At 41.8% G+C, this 21,208-nt stretch overlaps 1 protein-coding gene across 1 annotated transcript in view; it reads left to right on the top strand.

Annotated features, from left to right (window-relative positions):
• Positions 1 to 21,208, top strand: part of DNAH11 (dynein axonemal heavy chain 11) — a 390,030-nt gene that overhangs the window by 103,307 nt on the left and 265,515 nt on the right. The window contains exons 20-29 of the mRNA XM_077268714.1: positions 1,488 to 1,604; positions 1,704 to 1,790; positions 3,728 to 3,886; positions 5,543 to 5,626; positions 8,003 to 8,161; positions 11,667 to 11,789; positions 11,872 to 11,994; positions 12,155 to 12,379; positions 13,731 to 13,822; positions 14,629 to 14,755. Of these exons, the coding sequence (XP_077124829.1) occupies positions 1,488 to 1,604; positions 1,704 to 1,790; positions 3,728 to 3,886; positions 5,543 to 5,626; positions 8,003 to 8,161; positions 11,667 to 11,789; positions 11,872 to 11,994; positions 12,155 to 12,379; positions 13,731 to 13,822; positions 14,629 to 14,755 (1,296 nt within the window). The remainder of the gene's footprint in view (positions 1 to 1,487; positions 1,605 to 1,703; positions 1,791 to 3,727; positions 3,887 to 5,542; positions 5,627 to 8,002; positions 8,162 to 11,666; positions 11,790 to 11,871; positions 11,995 to 12,154; positions 12,380 to 13,730; positions 13,823 to 14,628; positions 14,756 to 21,208) is intronic.

Here is a 21,208-nt window from a genome sequence, read left to right as displayed (position 1 = left end):
GGAGCGCTGTTCAATATATACAATTTAGTCTGTGGTGCAACGTGACGTTGGTGGATGATGCGAGACATGATGTCACAGATGTGTTCAATCGGATTCAGGTCTGGGGAACGGGCGGCCAGTCCATAGCTTCAATGCCTTCATCTTACAGGAACTGCTGACACACTCCAGCCACATGAGGTCTGGCATTGTCCTGCATTAGGAGGAACCCAGGGCCAACTGCACCATCTTATGGTCTCACAAGGGATCTGAGGATCTCATCTCGGTACCTAATGGCAGTCAGGCTACCTCTGGCGAGCACATGGAGGGCTTTTCGGTCCTCCAAAGAAATGCCACCCCACACCATTACTGACCCACTGTGAAACCGGTCATACTGAAGGATGTTGCAGGCAGCAGATCGCTCTCCACAGCGTCTCCAGACTCTGTCACCTGTGCTCAGTGTGAACCTGCATTCATCTGTGAAGAGCACAGGGCGCCAGTGGCAAATGCCAAGCTTCCTGCACGGTGTTGGGCTGTGAGCACAACCCCACCTGCGGACGTCGGGCACTCAGACCATCCTCATGAAGTCTGTTTCTAACCGTTTGTGCAGACACATGCACATTTGTGGCCTGCTGGAGGTCATTTTGCAGGTCTCTCGCAATGCTCCTCCTGTTCCTCCTTGCACAAAGGCTGAGGTAGCGGTCCTGCTGCTGGGTTGTTGCCCTCCTATGGCCCGATCGACGTCTCCTGGTGTACTGGCCTGTCTGCTGGTAGTGTCTCCAGCCTATGGACACTACGCTGACAGACACAGCAAACCTTCTTGCCACAGCTCGCATTGATGTGCCATCCTAGATGAGCTGCACTACCTGAGCCACTTGTGTGGGTTGTAGAGTCCGTCTTATGCTACCACGAGTGTGAAAAGCACAACCAACATTCAAAAGTGACCAAAACATGAGCCAGAAATCATTGGTACTGAGATGTGGTCTGTGATCCCCACCTGCAGAACCAATCCTTTATTGAGGGTGTCTTGATAATTGGCAATAATTTCCATCTGTTGTCTATTCAATTTGCACAACAGCATGTGAAATTGATTGTCAAACAGTGTTGCTTCCTAAGTGGACAGTTTGATTTCACAGAAGTTTGATTCACTTGGAGTTATATTCTGTTGTTTGTGTTCCCTTTATTTTTTTGAGCAGTGTATAACCAGCCTTGACCACATTTTCAGTGAATTTTGACAACCTTTAATATACCTTACTTGCCTATACTCAAGCCTAGCCAAATAACAGAATCATCTATGGGAGTATTTTTTAATTTTGAGGTTCTTAATGTCTAGTTCTTCATCTTCCACCTACTCTCCAAATTTACCCATATGCGGACAGTTATATATTTCTACCTCATTTATAAATTTTGTAGCAAAACGATAAAAAAACAACAAAAATAAAGCTTTGCATATTGTTTCCATGTCATCTCAATATTTGTTTGCACTCATCGTTTCATTATATCTCCTGCAGGAGCTGCCAGAAAAGTGGAACAACACCAAAAAAACTGCAGTTACTGTGAAACATGACCTGGCTCCCCTGCAGATAGCGGAAGTGTCTGTTGTCAGGAAAAGATGTGCTGCTTTTGATGTAAGTAAAGTTCTGTATCACACTATGTGCAGTATTTTATCATTCAGCCAGCAATGTCACAAAGTCACAGACATCCACTTTAATTGTGTTACTTTGCAGATGAAGCAGAATTATTTTCGAGAGATGTTTTGCCTGGAAGCTCCATTTTCATATAATTCCCAGAATCCGTATGTTCTACTGGATAAAGTATGTAAAATAAGCAGTCAACAAATGTTTGTAATGCAAAGCTTTGGATATTGAAAGAGTTGTCCACAACAATCCAGTCTCAATCCCTATGTTGCAACTCAATAAAATAATAACTCTTAGGGCTCGCTCACAATAGATTATACATCAGACGAGTGCTATCCGATTATTTTATCACATATCACCAATGTTATTCAATGGGGAAGTGCTGATACACAATTTTTTTCACTGACACAATCTGTTGGCACTGGCTCTCCCAGGGCTCGTGTGACATTGGCCACAAGGATCGCATGACATAGCAATCAGAGCTGGCTTCACTCTTCCCTTCTTCCAACAAATCAGAAAACTGGAGGAAGTTAGAGGTGCGGCTGCTCTATTACTTTCTATGGATGTCAATTGCATCCATAGGAGAGGACAGCAAAGCCAGCACTGATTGGCCGCAGGGATCGCATAGCATATGTCACATGAGCCCTGGGTCAACCAGTCCCGATGGAACAATGCCACCTTTGGAGGTAAGAAAAAGTGTTGTTATTTTAGTTGAAGGGGGAAACTTGGGGATTGAAAAGGGGTTGTTCGAGTAGTGAACAATCCCTTCAAGTTGTATCATAGCAGAAATGTATTCTACTGTAGTTAATTGTAAAACCAAGAAGAAAAAGTGTGCAAGCACTAAGTAAATAAAAGATGATCAAACATCTTTATTAAGTTATTATTAACAAAAAAAAGGTAAAGATTAGGGTTGAGCGACTTTTGCTTTTTTAGGATCGAGTCGGGTTTCGTGAAACCCGACTTTCTCGAAAGTCGGATCGTGTGAAATCGGCCGAATATTGTGAAAAGTTGGGGGGCCGACCGAAACACGAAACCCAATGCAAGTCAATGGGGATTTTTTTTCTCTCTCTCTCTCTCTCTCTCTCTCTCTCTCTCCTCGGACAGAGTGTAAATCAGTACATTCCTCGGACTGTGTAAATCAGTACATTCCTCGGACTGTGTAAATCAGTACATTCCTCGGACTGTGTAAATCGCTACATCCAAAACGGTAAGATGGCGTTTATACCCCCACCCCCTGTCACGCCGCAGAAAGCAAGACAAGACCTATGTCATCACGCTGCCCACACTCCTTCATTGGCTGAAAAAATGGCGGTTAAAGCGTCATACGAAACGCGACTTTGGCGCGAAGATCGCCGACCACATGGCCGATCCCACGCTGGGATCGGCTCGGGTTTCACAAAACCCGACTTTGCCGAAAGTCGGCGACTTATGAAATTGACCGATCCGTTTCGCTCAACCCTAGTAAAGATATAACAAATTATATAAAAAATAGACAAAAAAGGGGTGGTAAGCCAATAAGTTAAAATTAACCCAAGATCAAAGACCAGAAGAGAGGACACATGTTCCAAAAGTATAAGTAGCAGAGAAATAAAGTGCAAGTCAAAGAATGAACACATAGTTACGTAATTCAAATGCAAAACAAGTAAAAAAAAAATCTATGAATTGAGGTGCCAACAATATTGAAGTCCCATACAATAAATAATGTAAAGTACAAATAGTGCATGTAGTAAAAAGGACATCATATGGCTCACCCACCAACTACCCAATGCGCGTTGCACGTTTCATTAATGCTTTGTCAGGGGTGGTTGTAGGTAATGGAGCAAAGCAAAAGGAAGCATTAATAGTTTTCCTGTCCCATAAGAGCAGTTTGTGGAAAAGCGGAGGCATACTGTATTTACCCGTATAATAGTTGCCAGCTTCTTTCATGATTGCAAGCAGAACCATTGGGAAGGTTTAAAACATTTTATGATGAAGTAGGTGCATTGGGGAGATGGGTTTCCTAAAAACGTCTTTCCTTTCTTGCAATTCACAGTTGATGTGCTTACATGTAGTAAACAATTGTCCTAAATTTATCTCCTATCACTTTAAAACTGATGTCTGCCTTTCTCTCCCAGGCCAACCAAGATCTACGTACCCTCGAGCTCGAAGTGAGACACATACATGACTCTGCTGATCTGTTTGACGTAGCCGTTCCCGATTATAAGCAGATGAAGAGATGTCGTGAGGAAACTAAACTGCTTAAAGAATTGTGGGATATTATATATTATGTTCAGGTTTGTGGAAATGATTATAAATCTTTTATCTACGACAACATGTAAAAAATAGTTTCAAATAAACTGGATCTGCCAATGAGCCAGCAGGTAAATATTCAAAGTCTATGGCCAGCCTTAAAGGGAACCTGTCACCCCCTAAATCGAAGGTAAGCTAAGCCCACCAGCATCAGGGGCTTATCTGCAGCATTCTGGAATGCTGTAGATAAGCCCCCGATGTATCCTGAAAGATGAGAAAAAGAGGTTAGATTATACTCACCCAGGGGCGACTGCGGTCCGGTCCGATGGGGGTCGCGGTCCGGTCCGGGGCCTCCCATGTTTTTACGATGACGTCCTCTTTTTGTATTCACGCTGCGGCTCCGGCGCAGGCGTACTTTGTCTGGCCTGCTGAGGGCAGAGCAAAGTACTGCAGTGCGCAGGCGCCGGGCCCATCGGACCGGACTGCAGAGGGGCCGCCCCTGGGTGAGTATAATCTAACCTCAATTTCTCATCTTTCAGGTTACATCGGGGGCTTATCTATAGCATTACAGAATGCTGTAGATAAGCCCCTGATTCTGGTGGGTTTAGCTCATCTTCAATTTTGGGGGTGACAGGTTCCCTTTAAAGGGCTCATACACTTTAGAAAACTTGCCCGTAAAGAGAACCTGCCACCAAATTTTTCATGTTGAACCTGTGACATTATGTAATGGTGGCTCCATTACAAAGATATTAGTTTGTAATCTCACACCACACATCTCCATATACCTTGAACCAACACAAGACGTAAGAAAGGACACATCTGTATATTGCGCCATTATATTGTGCATGCCTTCCAATCCTACACAGATACAAAACTAATTCTGTCAATATCTACATCCACTATTGAGAGATAAGTGATTAAAGAGCGTCTACCAAACTATGGTGTAATACTATATTTCATCTATTAAATTACTTAGGAAATGTAAAGGGGTTGTCTGCTACTTTCCAACACCAAGTTAATCACTTCCAGGCCCCATAGATAATAAAAATAATCTATGTTCGCTTCCCACAGCAGCGCCGTTATAAGGACGTTGGTGCTTCTGTTCCTGAAGGGTTTTCTGATATTGTTGTATCACATGACCTATGCAGCCAATCATCAGCTGCTGATTGGCTGCAGCTCATCAATATTCCAACAAAATAGTAAAGGCTGCTTTTGATCAGTGGCTGCTGATTGGTGTCTGTGATCATCTGGTACAACAATGCATTGTGACATGGGAACATTACAGGTATATGAGATGAATATAGATTGCACTGCCGGATACAAACAGAAGAGACGCCTGTGCAAGAGCAGTATATGGACCCTCTGCTGTCCAGTAGCTCATCATAATGCACAATTCCACCTGCGTTGGAGGTATAAATGGGCCCCCTTATCTTTTGGGCTCCTTTGTGGTTGCACCAATAATTTGTCCAGCCCTGACAGATTGGTTTTATTTTCTATGGATGACCCCTATAAGATCTCTCTTTATTGGTTACTGAATCATTGGTAGGTGTGAAGCCAATATTCAGGGGTTTCTGTACTCACCTTGCATGTGATAAGAGCTGACCGATCGATGTAGGAAATGTATCTTTAGGATTTTCCCGTTATAACTGTTTTCCCATGTCTTGATTGTCACTTTTCTGTCTGTAATATTTACTTCATAGAATAGTATTGCTGATTGGGTTAAAACGCAGTGGAAGCAGATTAATGTGGAACAGATGGACGTCGAGCTAAGAAGGTTTTCAAAGGCAAGTTCCACAGCTGTTGCTTTTATGAAAAGCTTTGTTTTAATAAATTGTTCTGCAATACACTATTCAACAATTTTAGGCTAAAAAACAAACAAGTATGACTCTTTTTAGATATGTCTCAGAGTCTCCATTGCAGATGTCAAAATGCATAAGACATACATTATTTAAACCTGATGAGGCGAGTGTAGTTACTATGAAAATCCATGTCAGGAAAGCTGTTTAGCCCTTTCTGAAAATGTAAACCCAATCACCGCCCACCTGGCTTGATGGACAGTTCTTCGGTGTCTTTCCTTTCTGCTTCTGCAGAATTTCCGCTGCATTTGTCAGTCAAACCTGGTGGGCTTAGTCTTAATACACTTCGATTTATGAGCCCACTCTTTAGCTGAACTTGTAGAATGGTCATTTCAGTATGGGGATTGTTCTGCAATTCTGATATGGATTTTATATGTATTTTTATATAGATTTTATATAAATACAGCGGCCTCATAAGGTCTAAGATTTTGTTCAATAATATATACAGTCTTTATTGAGTAATCTGCCAACAGATCCTCTATAGGTACCGTATGTTCATTTACAACTGACCATCTACATTCTGCAGGTGCTCTCCTCACCTTCATTTCACAAGCAAGCCATTGATTTGCATGGAAGCTGTGTAATACATCACCCCTCCTGTGGTGGCGCTGCAGTAAAATTAAATATTTACTGTCAGATTTCTCTACAGATTACTGCTTAATACTTGAGTTATCAACAGGGGAACACTTTTTTTTTAAAACCGTATATTGTCAAGAAACTCTTAGCAATTAGGGATTGTCTGAAGCGTAGAAACTTAATCTACACTCACTGGCCACTTTATTAGGTACACCTGTCCAACTTCTTGTTAACACTTAATTTCTAATCAGCCAATCACATGGCGGCAACTCAGTGCATTTAGGCATGTAGACATGGTCAAGACAATCTCCTGCAGTTCAAACCGAGCATCAGTATGGGGAAGAAAGGTGATTTGAGTGCCTTTGAACGTGGCATGGTTGTTGGTGCCAGAAGGGCTGGTCTGAGTATTTCAGAAACTGCTGATCTACTGGGATTTTCACGCCCAACCATCTCTAGGGTTTACAGAGAATGGCCCGAAAAAGAAAAAAAATCCAGTGAGCGGCAGTTCTGTGGGCGGAAATGCCTTGTTGATGCCAGAGGTCAGAGGAGAATGGGCAGACTGGTTCAAGCTGATAGAAAGGCAACAGTGACTCAAATCACCACCCGTTACAACCAAGGTAGGCCTAAGAGCATCTCTGAACGCACAGTGCGTCGAACTTTGAGGCAGATGGGCTACAGCAGCAGAAGACCACACCGGGTACCACTCCTTTCAGCTAAGAACAGGAAACTGAGGCTACAATTTGCACAAGCTCATCGAAATTGGACAGTAGAAGATTGGAAAAACGTTGCTTGGTCTGATGAGTCTCGATTTCTGCTGCGACATTCGGATGGTAGGGTCAGAATTTGGCGTAAACAACATGAAAGCATGGATCCATCCTGCCTTGTATGGAGCATCTTTGGGATGTGCAGCCGACAAATCTGCGGCAACTGTGTGATGCCATCATGTCAATATGGACCAAAATCTCTGAGGAATGCTTCCAGCACCTTGTTGAATCTATGCCACGAAGAATTGAGGCAGTTCTGAAGGCAAAAGGGGTCCAACCCGTTACTAGCATGGTGTACCTAATAAAGTGGCCGGTGAGTGTAGTTCTTCTGTTGCTGACAGTTTTTTTTCTCCACGAAGGCTTAGGGCAGCTCCTCAGATGTGATTCCTTTCATAGCAGATGGTGTTCTGTACTGTTCATTTAAGACTAGAACTTACTTTCTGAGATTTTGAACACTTAAAGGGGTCCACATTTGGAGACCCCTTTTTTTCTTTCTTACTGAAATGCATGTAATTGGTGGCTAAAAAAATCATTTTTGTTATTGGGGTTCATTAAAAAATGTACAACATTTGATTTGTTTTCTGTGGTGTCTATTGCTGGCTGCAAAATTTGGTCATTGACAATCCATCAATCGGCCAACCACAACCGTCTGATTGGGAGTTTTTAACTATTTTATCTGTCTGTTTCTAAGCTCTCCTCAGCTGATTTATAACCATAGACCACATTGGAGTTGAATGTGGAGATTGCAAAAAAAAAAATTGTGCGCATTTTTTATTGAAACACCATTTCAAAAATATTTTTTAGCCCCAACGAAATGGTTTTAAAAATTAAAAGTTGGACAACTATTTCAAATGCATTTCTCCTTGGGACCATATTACTTAAAATTAGAACTATTGCTATGTCAATCAAGCCTACGTCTTGTTTTTCTTTTAAATTATTTTTTTTTATTCATTTTTTCTTGCAGGAGCTCTTGTCTCTAGATAAGCAGGTTCGTCCATGGGATGCATATGTTGGCTTGGATATGACTGTAAAAAACCTTGTCACATCTTTACGAGCAGTGACTGACCTACAAAACCCAGCAATTAGGGAAAGACATTGGCACCAGCTAATGATTGCAACGAAGGTCAGTTTTATCTACCATGAGAATTGTAATTCTTTGGGAGAACCTATTATCTGTTTCATGGTGTGCTAGCCACTGGAAAAGCTTCTCCTTTGCAGATAAACATGCTTTATTCTAAAATGTTTTGGTGTTGTGTGGTTTTGAAATAGGGCGGGGGTAGAAATATCTCCTGGGTAGGTTCCCGTTTGGGCTTCTTCCATCCTGGCTTGGTTTGATTTGCTGATCTCCTCTAGTATGGAAACAGGGAAAGGTCTGTCAATCAAGTAGTCTATGGGGGCTTTCTGGTTAGGAAAGTTGGAGGGGACCACACAGCAGGTGCTTCTTCTTCTGACTTACGCTCTAAAACTATGTTTTGCACGGTACATCTCAGTTTTTGGTAATGTCATTTGTCATAAGGAGGGAACCTATTTTTTTTGTTTCATGCTGCCTGTGGTTTAAGGAAGCATAAAATTGCTAATAGATTATTTTTAATACCAAACATGGTATTTAATTAAGATGTCATTATGTAATTGACCACAATACCAAACAACAAATACTTTTCCCGCTTCCCTTCTTGAAGGATATTTTTATTAGACAAAGATGACTAAAAACATACATAGTGATCAGCCATAACCTGATTATCAGCTGCCTAATGTTTAGTATATTCCACCAAAGGCACTAAAATTTCACAGAGCCAATGAAGCGTTGACTCCATCAAATCTCTGAAGATGTCCTGTGGTGGCACCAAACATTAGCACAAGACTTTAAGTCCTATACGTTGGACGGTGGAGCCTTCTTGGATCTGGCTTTAATGCATCATAGCTAACATAGAAAAACTCAAAAAAACACAACATGAAGAGCAGACTCACAAAAGCCTTGTCAGTAGTGTTGAGCATTCCGATACCGCAAGTATCGGGTATCGGCCGATATTTGCTGTATTGGAATTCCGATACCGAGATCCGATACTTTTGTGATATCGGGAATCGGTATCGGGATCGATATTAATGTGTAAAATAAAGAATAAAAATAAAAAATATTATATATATAAATACCAATCACAAGCCGCGTCGTCATTTAAGGTCTTTCAAGCGCTCATTCTTAGGAACGGAAGCTGCCGGTTACATCTGTAAGGTCCAGGCTGCGTCGGAGAGGTAAGTATATCAATATTTTTTATTTGTATTCTTTATTTTACACATTAATATGGATCCCAGGGCCTGAAGGAGAGTTTCCTCTCCTTCAGACCCTGGGACCATACAGGATACCTTCCGATACTTGGTGTCCCATTGACTTGTATTGGTATCGGGTATCCGATACTTTTCGGGTATTGGCCGATACTATCCGATACCGATACTTTCAAGTATCGGACGGTATCGCTCAACACTACTTGTCAGATGACAAATGCACTTGCAGGGTGCAGCAGGCCCCCGATAATAAATGCTAAAGCAGCACAGGTGCAAGCTACTGATGAGAGCAACCACCCACTCGCCCACACATTAGAGGGGTTGGCTGCCTAGTAGCAAAATGCACACAGGTATGGCTTGCATAAGACACTATTCACACAGATAAATGTGATGCACAGTGTCTGGACAACCTATTGATCACGCCCATAGTATTAGCAGGCGGGCCGTCCAGCACTATATATATATATATATACATGCAACACACAAGAAACAGCATAAAGGGGCCCTGCAGCACCCTGCATAATGATAAAAGTGCAAAAAAGATGAAAAATTAAATAATGTATATAATACATTAGATGATGTATTAGTTACAATTTTGGCCAAAATGGATAAGCCTGCAACCCAATGTCAAGGGTCCTCATCAACTTGCAAGTCCTACTCTAATATCAAAAACCGCTAACTTAGAAAAACTCAAAAAAACACATGAAGACCAGACTCACCAAAGCCTTGTCAGATGACAAATGCACTCGCAGGGTGCTACTAGGCAGCCAACCCCTCTAATGTGTGGGCGAGTGTGTGGTTGCTCTCATCAGTAGCTTGCACCTGTGCTGCTTTAGCATTTATTATCGGGGGCCTGCTGCACCCTGCGAGTGCATTTGTCATCTGACAAGGCTTTGGTGAGTCTGCTCTTCATCTTGTGTTTTAATGCAGCATATCCTATTAGTTAAGAACTGGGAAATTTGGAGGCAAAGTCAACCTAGTGTTCTCTTATGTCCCTCAAGCCATTACCTAGCAGAATTTTCAGTGTTGGAGGGGGCATTATCCTGATGAAAGAGGGCACTGCCATTAGGAAATTCTATTCCTATTAAGGAAGGTGTTTGTAATGTTTAGATAGATGGTTTGTGTCAAAGGAATATGAATGTGTGGGGCCACGGTTTCCCAGCAGTACATTGCCTGGAGCATCACGTTGCCTCCCTCACTTGTCTTTATAGTGCATTCTGCTGCCATCTTTTTTATAGATATGTGACACACATGCGCTCTGCCATCCACATGACGCAAAAGAAAAAGTGGTTTTCAGAGGAGGCCACCTTCTTCCATTGCTCCATTATCCAGTTCTGATGCTCACATAGACATTGTAAGCGCTTTCGGCAGTGGACATCATAGTACTATGACCTGTTTTTGGCTACATATTCCCATACTTAACAAACTGTGATACACTGTGTGCTCATGGTACGAGAGAACATTAGCACAACTGGAAAGTGGTGCTCAAGTAGGATCCCAAACCGTATTGCCTTAAGTGAAGACTTGGCACACACCAAAGAGATTACAGTGAAAAGGTTTTATGTGGTTAAGCACATACAATATACAGATGTTTCGGTCATATAAACCTTCCTCAATGTAACCTAATGTGCCTCATCAGGCACGACTAGCAGTGGACACCGCGTCTTCTACCCCTTGTATACTACCACGCTGGATTTACTTCCACAGATCTTCTTCTGAGCCAGAAATCCCATAATTAGCTGTCTATCAGTTTATTACGGGGGATCCCCTTATTACCTAGAAGTACTTCTTTAGGGTACATTGAGGAAGATCTATATGACTGAAACATCTGTATATTGTATGCACTTAACCACATTAAACCTTTTCACTGCAATCTCTTTGGTGTGTGCCAAGTGTTCACATAACACTGTGATCGGACACCTTTCTGTCACACTATAATTTAACTTTTCCAGCAATTAGTCGCTCTTTTTTGGGATCAGACTAGACTTTGCTCACCACATGTATCAGTGGATCCTGTCTCTTGTTGGACCTATTTTGGTAGGTTCTCACCACTTCATTCCATGAGCAACCCCACAAGACCTGACATTTCTGTGATACTCTGACTCTGTTATCAATTTGGCCACTGTCAGACTTGCTCAGATCAAAGCCAGTCACCATCAATATCTGCTGCCTATTATAGCCCACCAATTGACAGGTGTCAGTCTTACTATGGCTGATTGGCGTATACATATGTAAACGGGAGATATTAGAATACACCATGGATAGCTGTTTATGTTGTTTTCTCCAAGTTGTTTTACAAACCAATTTGCTAATTGATTATTTAAGAATTTCATGATTTTTGCCGTTAGGTCCAGTTCTCAATGACTGAGCAAACCATACTATCAGACTTACTTGCACTGCAGCTGCATAAGGTGGAGGATGAAGTCAGGAACATTGTGGACAAAGCTGTGAAAGAAATGGGTACCGAGAAAGTAAGTCAACAGCGACACAATTGAATCTAGGAAATAATTCACCAAAAATGTGTTTATTAATAACCGTGCTTCTAATTATCAGATACTTACAGAAATTAGCCAGATCTGGACTACTCTGGAGTTTTCTTATGAAAAGCATCATCGCACAGAAACGCCCCTGATAAAGACTGATGAGCAGCTTTTTGAGACTTTGGACAGCAACCAGGTTAGTTTTTGAATTGTGGCCAGAGATGACCTCACTGAATTCACAGATGGATCAGAAAAAGTAGCGTTTGCTTTACTGATAGATGGCAAATACTACATGAATCTTTCACTTATTTCCTTCTATGTTGCATCCTTCTTCACGTGGTCTGTCCATTATTTAGGTGCAGCTACAGGCAATTATGCAAAGCAAATATGTGGAATATTTTATCGAACAAGTGTCCAGTTGGCAGAGAAGGCTGAACCTGGCGGACTCTGTGATTTACATTTGGTTGGAAGTCCAGCGCACTTGGTCGCATCTGGAAAGCATTTTTATTGGCTCTGAAGACATCAGAAACCAGCTACCAGAAGACGCCAAGCGATTTGATGGAGTAGATACAGACTTTAAAGTAATTTCTTCTGCCTTCTTAAAAACCAGAATGGATTACAGTTAAATATGAAAAAATAATTTACAGCAATACAGTTAATATTATGGTCTTTACACATTATGAGGTGAACACTTTGGTCAATTGTGTAATATAAGGAATAACGTAATCCCCTCCTCCACTATAGATAGTAGAGAACAAGGTAAATGGCACCTATGGCCCTCCTTTCTTCATGAAAACAGGCATGCAGAGTGGGCTCATCATATGGGTTGTGGGTTGGGTGACCACCATTCTCCACATAGGTGCAAGTCTCCTATCTCGTGGATATGCCAAAAATACACAGGTATGATAACACCTTTAACAGTTTTGCAATAGAACTAATTCATTTGTTACCTATCTATTTAAAGGGAATCTGACACCAGATTTTGCTAGCTAATCTGAGAGCAGCATAATGTAGGGGCAGAGACCCTGATGCTAGCAATATATCACTTACTGTGCTGCTTGCTGCGGTGTTGATAAAATCACTGTTTTATCAGCAGGAGATTATCACTAGAGATGACTAATTGACCAGCAGCCATGTAGTCCGACCACGCCCCCAGCACTGATTGGCAGCTTTCTACACAGAAAACTGTCAATCAGTAGTGTAGTGTGGGCGGGGTTATACAGAGCTCAGCATTTAGAGAATTGATAGATCCGCAGCAGATAAAATAGGGATATAATCAAAACTGCAGTAAAGTAAGTGACACATCGCTGGAATTCAGGTCTCTGCCTTACATCATGGTGCTCTCAGATGGGGTAGCAAAAACTTGGTGACAGATTCTCTTTCTAAATTCCAGGAATAGAAAAGAAAAAAGTAAGTCACTGGGAAACAGTTGCACAGGAGTTATTCAAATATATCTTTAAAAGCAAAAAATGGGAATGCAATATAGAATACAGTACATAACGGTAAAAAAGTGTGAGCATTTACAAATTTTAAACAATTAAAATGGTTGTTAGTCGTAATGGATCCAATCATTAGTCAATTAATCAATCCATTATGACTAAGCACTAGGAAGTGATGGGTTAAAATGCCTAAATGCTCCCCCTTTTTTCGATTATGTATATATACTATATTGCATTCCCATTTTTGCTCTTAAAATATGTTTAAAATAAGCTATATTGTTTTATAGTAGAAACAACCGGAGTGCTGGAACCACTACTTTCTTAGACTATTCCAGTAGTAATAGTATCATGTAAACGTGGTATTTCCATCAGAAATAAAAATACATAATGTAAATTGTATCTTTCTATTGCACAAACACCTTGACTAGAACATAGGAAAATTAGTGATTTTCAAGATTTTTTTTCGTAACACATTTTGTGGTTTTCTTTGAAGGAATTAATGTTTGAGACAGAGAAAATAAGAAATGTCCTGGATGCAACAAATCGTCCCAAACTGTATGAAACTCTTGACGAATTACAGATGAGGTAAAGTTAAATTTTTTTTGGATGTACATATGTAATAATTTAAAGGTAGATCAGGCATACTTTGGGTTTTCTTGCTTCTGTTAAAGTACTTAAGACAATCTTCTAATTTCACTATATGTTAGCTATTAGTCAATTATGGTCAGTAGAACCATTAAAATACTTACTGATTGCGGTCTTCTGCCGTTTCCAGCACTGACTACAGTTGTGATTAGCTGGCTCACACAGCATTTATGTATGGACTGGAAGTCACTTTCTCAGTGTGAATTCTATAAGACTCATAACAAGGCTTTCACAGACTTACATTAAGAGAAGAACTGACAGTCCTTGGTGTGAGCCAGCAAGGACGAGCTGCGGTCATATGATGCGGGAGAGGTATGGAGCAGCGCTGGAAACAGCAAAAATAAGTATTGTAATCATACACCAAACCTGTATTATTGATAGACAATAAAAGCTGAAATTAAAAAAATGTTGCAATGGGTCTTCCTGTATTTCGGATGGATAGTGCTGTTTACAATGCTCTTATTGTCATCAAAAGTACAGTACCCCTGATAAATCCCAATTAAGGAGTAACTCGGAATTCCATATGTATCTCCTTTATAAACCAAAGCCATGACGCTGGTGGTGTGAAAGGGCCTAAGACATTTGTTTAATAACTCATTCAACTGAAAACACAGATTGTCAGACACATTTTTATCTTTCTTTATGTCACTATACAATGTTTTCTATTATTAGCTGCATTTTGTGTGGTTTTGAGGATTTATGATAATTTCTGACTCCGTTGCAATCCTCCTTTTTTTTTTTATCAGACTATCGCTGTGTGAGAAAGCTTTATCCCAGTATTTGGAAACTAAGCGTTTGGCTTTTCCTCGTTTTTACTTTGTGTCCTCTGCAGATTTGCTGGATATTCTTTCTAAAGGAAGTCAGCCAAAACAGGTATGTTCTGTATATATGTGTGTGTGTGTGTGTGTGTGTGTATGTGTGTATATATGTATCTATGTATCTATATATATATATATATATATATATATATATATATATATATATATATATATATATATATATATATATCTTATATCCTATTTCTATTTAAGAAAAAAATAATATAGGCATTATTTAATAATTATCCATTACTTAATTACTTAAAACAGATTGGCCACTTTGTCTTCATTTTAACAGATGTGTCGAGGTCATGATTTTGTCGCACTTGCTAATATATAAGTATTACAGGTTCTCCTCCGGCTCTTGTTAGCACAGGTTCAGAAATGAAGGGTAAGGCTACTTTCACACTAGCGTTAACTGCAAACCGTCTCAAAACGTCTTTTTTGCCGAAAAAACGGATGCGTCAAAAAAGTGAAAAACGGTGACAAACGTATGCCACGCATACAGCATTTCGACGGATCCGTCGCAAATCCGCTAAACGTTTCCGTCGAAAATACTGGATGCGTTGCATACGTTGCATACGTTTTTACCATCCGTTGCATCCGTTTTTCCGACGGATCCGTTTTTAAAATGGGAGGCTCCCAAATTTGATTGGCTACTGGAAAATATGGAAAACTATATAGTTACTGTTTTTACAGCCCATCTTTGTGGGTTTTAGTTTTGTGGCAGCGATGGAAGGTGTTCTTGGGAGGATTGCTAGTTTGGTTACCGACGTTATCTTTGAGACGAATCGCCTGGATATCATAGTGCGGGAGAAGGAGGCGGCAGCGGAAAGGCGTAGGATGCTTCTGCAGCAACGGAGACGACTGTGGATTCATCCGATTAATCAACTACGGATGACCCGGGGTGTCCAGTCCACTCTGTACCTGGAGTTGCGGCACAATCCACACAAATTCTACAATTACGTGCGGATGAGGATGGAAAATTTTGACTTTTTGCTTGCAAAAATGGAGGATGTCATCCGAAGACAGGACACAAGGATGAGGCTTGCCATCACACCGGCGGAGCGGCTGATGGTGACCCTGCGGTAAGCCTCTTTTTTTTTATGTCATTGCTCATATTTAATGTTATATTACATGCTGCAGACAATACTGCGCTGACATACTGCGCACTATTTTCTGCAGCATGTAATTTTGGTTTTCTTTGCGGACATTCCACTGCTTTTTTTTAATGTTATTGCTGAGATTGAATGCTCTATAACAGACTGCAGAAAATACTGCGCTGAAATATTGCGTTGCATTTTCTGCAGTTTTTTTTTTTGGGGGGGTGGTTTGTTGACATGCAACTGCTTGTTTTTCTGTCATTGGTCATTTTTAATGTTATATTACATGCTGCAGACAATACTGCGCTGACATACTGCGCACTATTTTCTGCAGCATGTAATTTTGGTTTTCTTTGCGGACATTCCACTGCTTTTTTACACCGGTTTCATGCAGGTTTTATTGTGTGTCCTGTCCTTAAAAAAAATTTCACAGTGCCATTTATTGAAACTTGTTGGTCTGTGCAATTTTTTCTAACATTTTTTTTTTTTTTTTTTAAAGTTTCCTAGCTACGGGTGAATCTATGACTTCGCTCCATTACCAATTCCGGCTGGGCATTTCCACTATTTCCGGAATAGTGAAGGACACATGTCGGGCTATTTGGACCACTTTACAGCCAGAGTATATCCCCCAACCATCCATGGAAATCTGGTTGCGAAGTGCAGAACAGTTTCAGCAAATTTGCAATTTCCCAAATTGTGTGGGTGCAATTGACGGGAAACACATACGGATTGCGAAACCGGCAGGAACAGGATCGGAGTACTATAATTATAAGAAGTATTTCTCCATCGTCCTTATGGCTATTGCAGACGCCAACTGCAGGTTCCTTGCCGTGGACATCGGAGCGTATAGACAGTCCAACGATTCGCAAGTTTTTAAAAACTCTCCAATGGGTCGTTGCCTTTATGAAGAGAGCTACGATTTACCGTCAGCTAGACCACTGCCAGGAACAAGTGAACCAGCCATGGAATATGTTTGTGTAGGTGATGAAGCCTTTCAACTGTCGCCGCACCTACTGAAACCGTACAGTAGCCGGAACTTAACCCATACCAAGCGGGTATTTAATTACCGGCTTACTAGGGCACGAAGAGTAGTGGAGTGTTCTTTTGGCCTATTGACGGCGAAGTGGCGAGTTCTGCTGACAGCTATCAAACTGCAAACCACAACTATAGACGAGGTAGTTAAAGCCTGTGTGGTGCTCCACAACTTTGTCCTTTCAAAGGAGCCCGTTTCCTTGGATGACGAAGAGTTGGAGACAACCTTGTGGGACTACCGCAGCAGCTCGGTTCGCTCTACAGGTTCTGTTACAAGGATGAGGGACCAGTTTGCGGATTATTTTGTGTCACCTGTCGGGCGGATCCCATGGCAAGACATGATTGTGTAACCTGTTTTCCATGTGTTTGGTTTATGTAAAAAATGTGTTTCTTCAGAAAAAAAAAAATAAAAAATTACAAAAGCGTGGTTTTCTTGCTAGTAAAACCAATATGTTATACCTTTCACACGTCTGGTGTTTATTTTTATTTTACCTTTGTTATTAGTTACCATATGACCTCAATAAATCCACACACACACACAGAGTAGAATTTTAATCAGACTGAATTTTATTTGAACTCTTTTTCAAAATTTTTTTTGTTTACCAAAAAACATATATATTTTTTATGTTCAAACTTTTTTAAAAAAAATTTCAAAGTTTTTGTTAGAAAATAACTTTTTAACATAAACAGACATTTATAAATCTTGAAAGTGTGGGGTGGAGATACGAGGGGAGGAGGGGCTGGAAGGTTGGACCACGTCGATAGGTGGGGAAACCCTACTTGTTTGGGGTGCAGTGGAAGGGGGGGTAAAACCAGGAGGCTGACCAGAGGGGGGTGTTGTTGGGGTAGGGGGAATACTTACTGGGGAAGGTAAGCTGGGCAAGGAAGAAAACAGTGGGGAAGGAATTTGGTTTGGGGGCCGGGATGGGTATGGGGACTGGGGTGGGTGTTGGGACTGGGTTGGGTAGTGGGACTGGGTTGGGTAGTGGGACTGGGTTGGGTAATGGGGCTGGCGTGGGGTTTGTGGCTGGGTTTGGTAATGGTGCTGGTGTGGGGATTGGGGCTGGATTTGGTAATGGTGCTGGTGTGGGGATTGGGGCTGGGTTTGGTAATGGGGCTGGTGTGGGTATTGGGGCTGGGTTTGGTAATGGGGGGTATGGTGTGGAAATGGGGCCTGGGGTGGGGCATGGTGTGGAAATGGGGCCTGGGGTGGGATTGTACTGGATGTGTGGGTAGATTATGTTTCATTAAGGGCCTTTATTAGAGCATTATGGCAGGTATTCATTACCCGCATCTGTTGCTGAAGAGAAAGCTTCTCCATGCTCCTGAGCATGGATTGAAAAAGATTGGCCGGAGACTGACTTACATCTGAATGCAGCCTATCCAAGCGACTGCTGGTTTCATGGCTTGTTTCATTGATGCGTGATTGCACCATGTTGAAACCAGCAGTCACTTGCTCTCCCAAAATTTTGAAAGAGCTTTGGAAGGATGCATTCAAATGTAAGAACTCAGGAGCATAGCTCTTTTCCTGACCCCTCTGTCGCTGCCGCCACGAACCTAATGGTGGTCTCGAGGTGGCAGGATCAGAGGGGTGGGGTAAAGGAAACGCTATCTGTTCAGCATCAGATGCGAGCAATGAAGGCTGCAATAATGCTCCAGTGCTTGGGGCGGATGAGGTGGAGGGGTCAGAGGAGGGGTCAGAGGTGTGGGGCCTACCGACATGGCCCTCAGTGGCGGACTCAGGAGGGATCACTCCAGAGGGCGCAGAGGACGATGCAGGCGCCCGGTGGCTGGAGAAGGTGCTGTGAAAGAAAAAACAAAAACAATTAATATATTGATATGAAAAAGCCCTGACTGAAACCAAACTAAGTTAGACAGGTTAACATGGTTATTAGTGGGCTGTAGAATACTTACACTCTACTCAGCATGGTTCGCCTCAGGAAGGAGAGGGCCATGCCATATTCATATTTCCTTCCTGCTGAGCCACTCGGGGCCTGCATCTCCTCATTAAATTCCCTCTTAAAGCGATCCCTCAGTGACCGCCACCGCTTCCTAACCTTTCCACCTGTGAAGACAAGAATGAAAAGAAAAAAAAAAAATTGGTAAATGCAATACATTACAGTCAGCTGAAAAGTGAATACTTACATAGTTTGCTCTGCTGCTGTGGATGAAGGTCCTCCCACCTTGGAAAGATGTTCCGACACACTTGGTCCCAGAGCCGGCGGGTGACACTAGTATCGGCATGTTTGCGGTCAGCCATGTTCCACAGCGGCTCCCGCTCGCGAACCTCCTCGATGAGACATTCGATGTCTATGTCGTCATCGTAGTCTTCGGCGGGAGCACGCTGTGAAGCCTGTGCCAAAAAAAAAAGAAGAAAAACAAACAAATTAGTACACTGAAACACTAAAGTACCAATAGAATCCCCCTCCCAACAATAAAAACTCACTGATGGCCGACCGCGGCGACGATTACGCCGACTCTGGGAGCGGCTGGGAGGACCTTCAGCGGCAGCAGCAGGAGCAGCAGCAGCAGGAGACTGAAATAAAGGAAACAAATTTTCAGTAATGTAGGCATATATTTTCTGTGTTTAGTTATGTATGAAAATCGGTTTTGTGTATGGTTCAGTGTGATGTGCGAAGCAACTGTTTCACCACTACTTACACTTGGTTCCTCCTCCACTTGCATCTCTCCACCCGTCTCGCCCCCTTCTGACAGCTCCTCATCTGATTCAGCTTCCTGTTGAAACATAATTTATGCATGTAGTGATCAACAATAATGTAAATTAAAAAAACTAAAAAAAAAAACCATTTTTTGTGTTAACTTACCGATACACGCTGTTGCTGTGGAGAAGGGCTGTCAGAAGAGGACATTGTTGATGTAGCAAGCCGGCAGCTGTGGTCCTGGTGTCTCTGTAAGTTAAAAGACACTTGCAATCTGCTCTACACATTGAAGTAGCAGATTTGGGGTCTTCAAAACTTACTTTTCAAGATTTGTGGCTGTGGTCCTGGTGGGCTGGCCTGGTGGGCTGGTCCTTGTAGGGAACATAGGCGACTGTTGTGGTCCTGGGGTCTCTGTAAGTTAAAAAGACACTTGCAATCTGCTCTACACATTGAAGTAGCAGATTTGGGGTCTTCAAAACTTACTTTTCAAGATTTGTGGCTGTGGTCCTGGTGGGCTGGCCTGGTGGGCTGGTCCTTGTAGGGAACACAGGCGACTGTTGTGGTCCTGGGGTCTCTGTAAGTTAAAAAGACACTTGCAATCTGCTCTACACTTTGAAGTAGCAGATTTGGGGTCTTCAAAACTTACTTTTCAAGATTTGTGGCTGTGGTCCTGGTGGGCTGGCCTGGTGGGCTGGTCCTTGTAGGGAACACAGGCGACTGTTGTGGTCCTGGGGTCTCTGTAAGCTAAAAAGACACTTGCAATCTGCTCTACACAGTGAAGTAGCAGATTTGGGGTCTTCAAAACTTACTTTTCAAGATTTGTGGCTGTGGTCCTGGTGGGCTGGCCTGGTGGGCTGGTCCTTGTAGGGAACACAGGCGACTGTTGTGGTCCTGGGGTCTCTGTAAGTTAAAAAGACACTTGCAATCTGCTCTACACATTGAAGTAGCAGATTTGGGGTCTTCAAAACTTACTTTTCAAGATTTGTGGCTGTGGTCCTCGTGGGCTGGCCTGGTGGGCTGGTCCTGGTATGGAACACAGGCGGCTGCTATGGACCTGGTCCCTGGTGTATCTATAATAAGTATAATGGATTTATAGTTAGACCACCCCCTGAACTAGGTAATGTTTTAATAAACACCCTGCTAAAATGATGTGAGAAAAGTTCATTAAATGTGAACACCAAAACCCAAAAACAGGTGCACGGTATACCATTCATTTCCATGTTCCAAAAAAAATATTTTTAAATGTGAACCCACCATGTAAACATATATTTACCACATTTTATTTTCAAAAATCACCTCCCCCCAAAAACCTTTAAGTGTAACCTTTATTAAAAAAAAGAGCCCTCAACCAACTCTGTATTGCATGTGTAACCATTGGTACATACACCAGTTTTAAATTTTCCTTTCTGAAATGATACTACGGACATTTTTTTAACAAACATTTTATTATTTTCTTTTTTTTTCCTCTTTTTTTTTTTTATTATCACAATTAGGAGCACAAATGCTCTTTATTTTAAATACAAGTACATCAACTGCGAATGGTTTCAACAGTAATAATAAAATCAACACTTTGAAATAGAAAAAAAAAAAAAAAAAACACGCTCACACGTTCAATCCACAAGCTGCAGAACACTAGACTTTGCAAAAATACATCCGATTAAAAAAAACAAAAAAACACATTTAAACCACATGCTGCACAGACCACTATACTTA

The sequence above is a fragment of the Ranitomeya variabilis genome, chromosome 6, assembly GCF_051348905.1.
Source record: "Ranitomeya variabilis isolate aRanVar5 chromosome 6, aRanVar5.hap1, whole genome shotgun sequence".
NCBI lineage: Eukaryota > Metazoa > Chordata > Amphibia > Anura > Dendrobatidae > Ranitomeya > Ranitomeya variabilis.
Note: the sequence above shows the minus strand (reverse complement) of the source record. Positions and strands in the feature narration are given on the sequence as shown.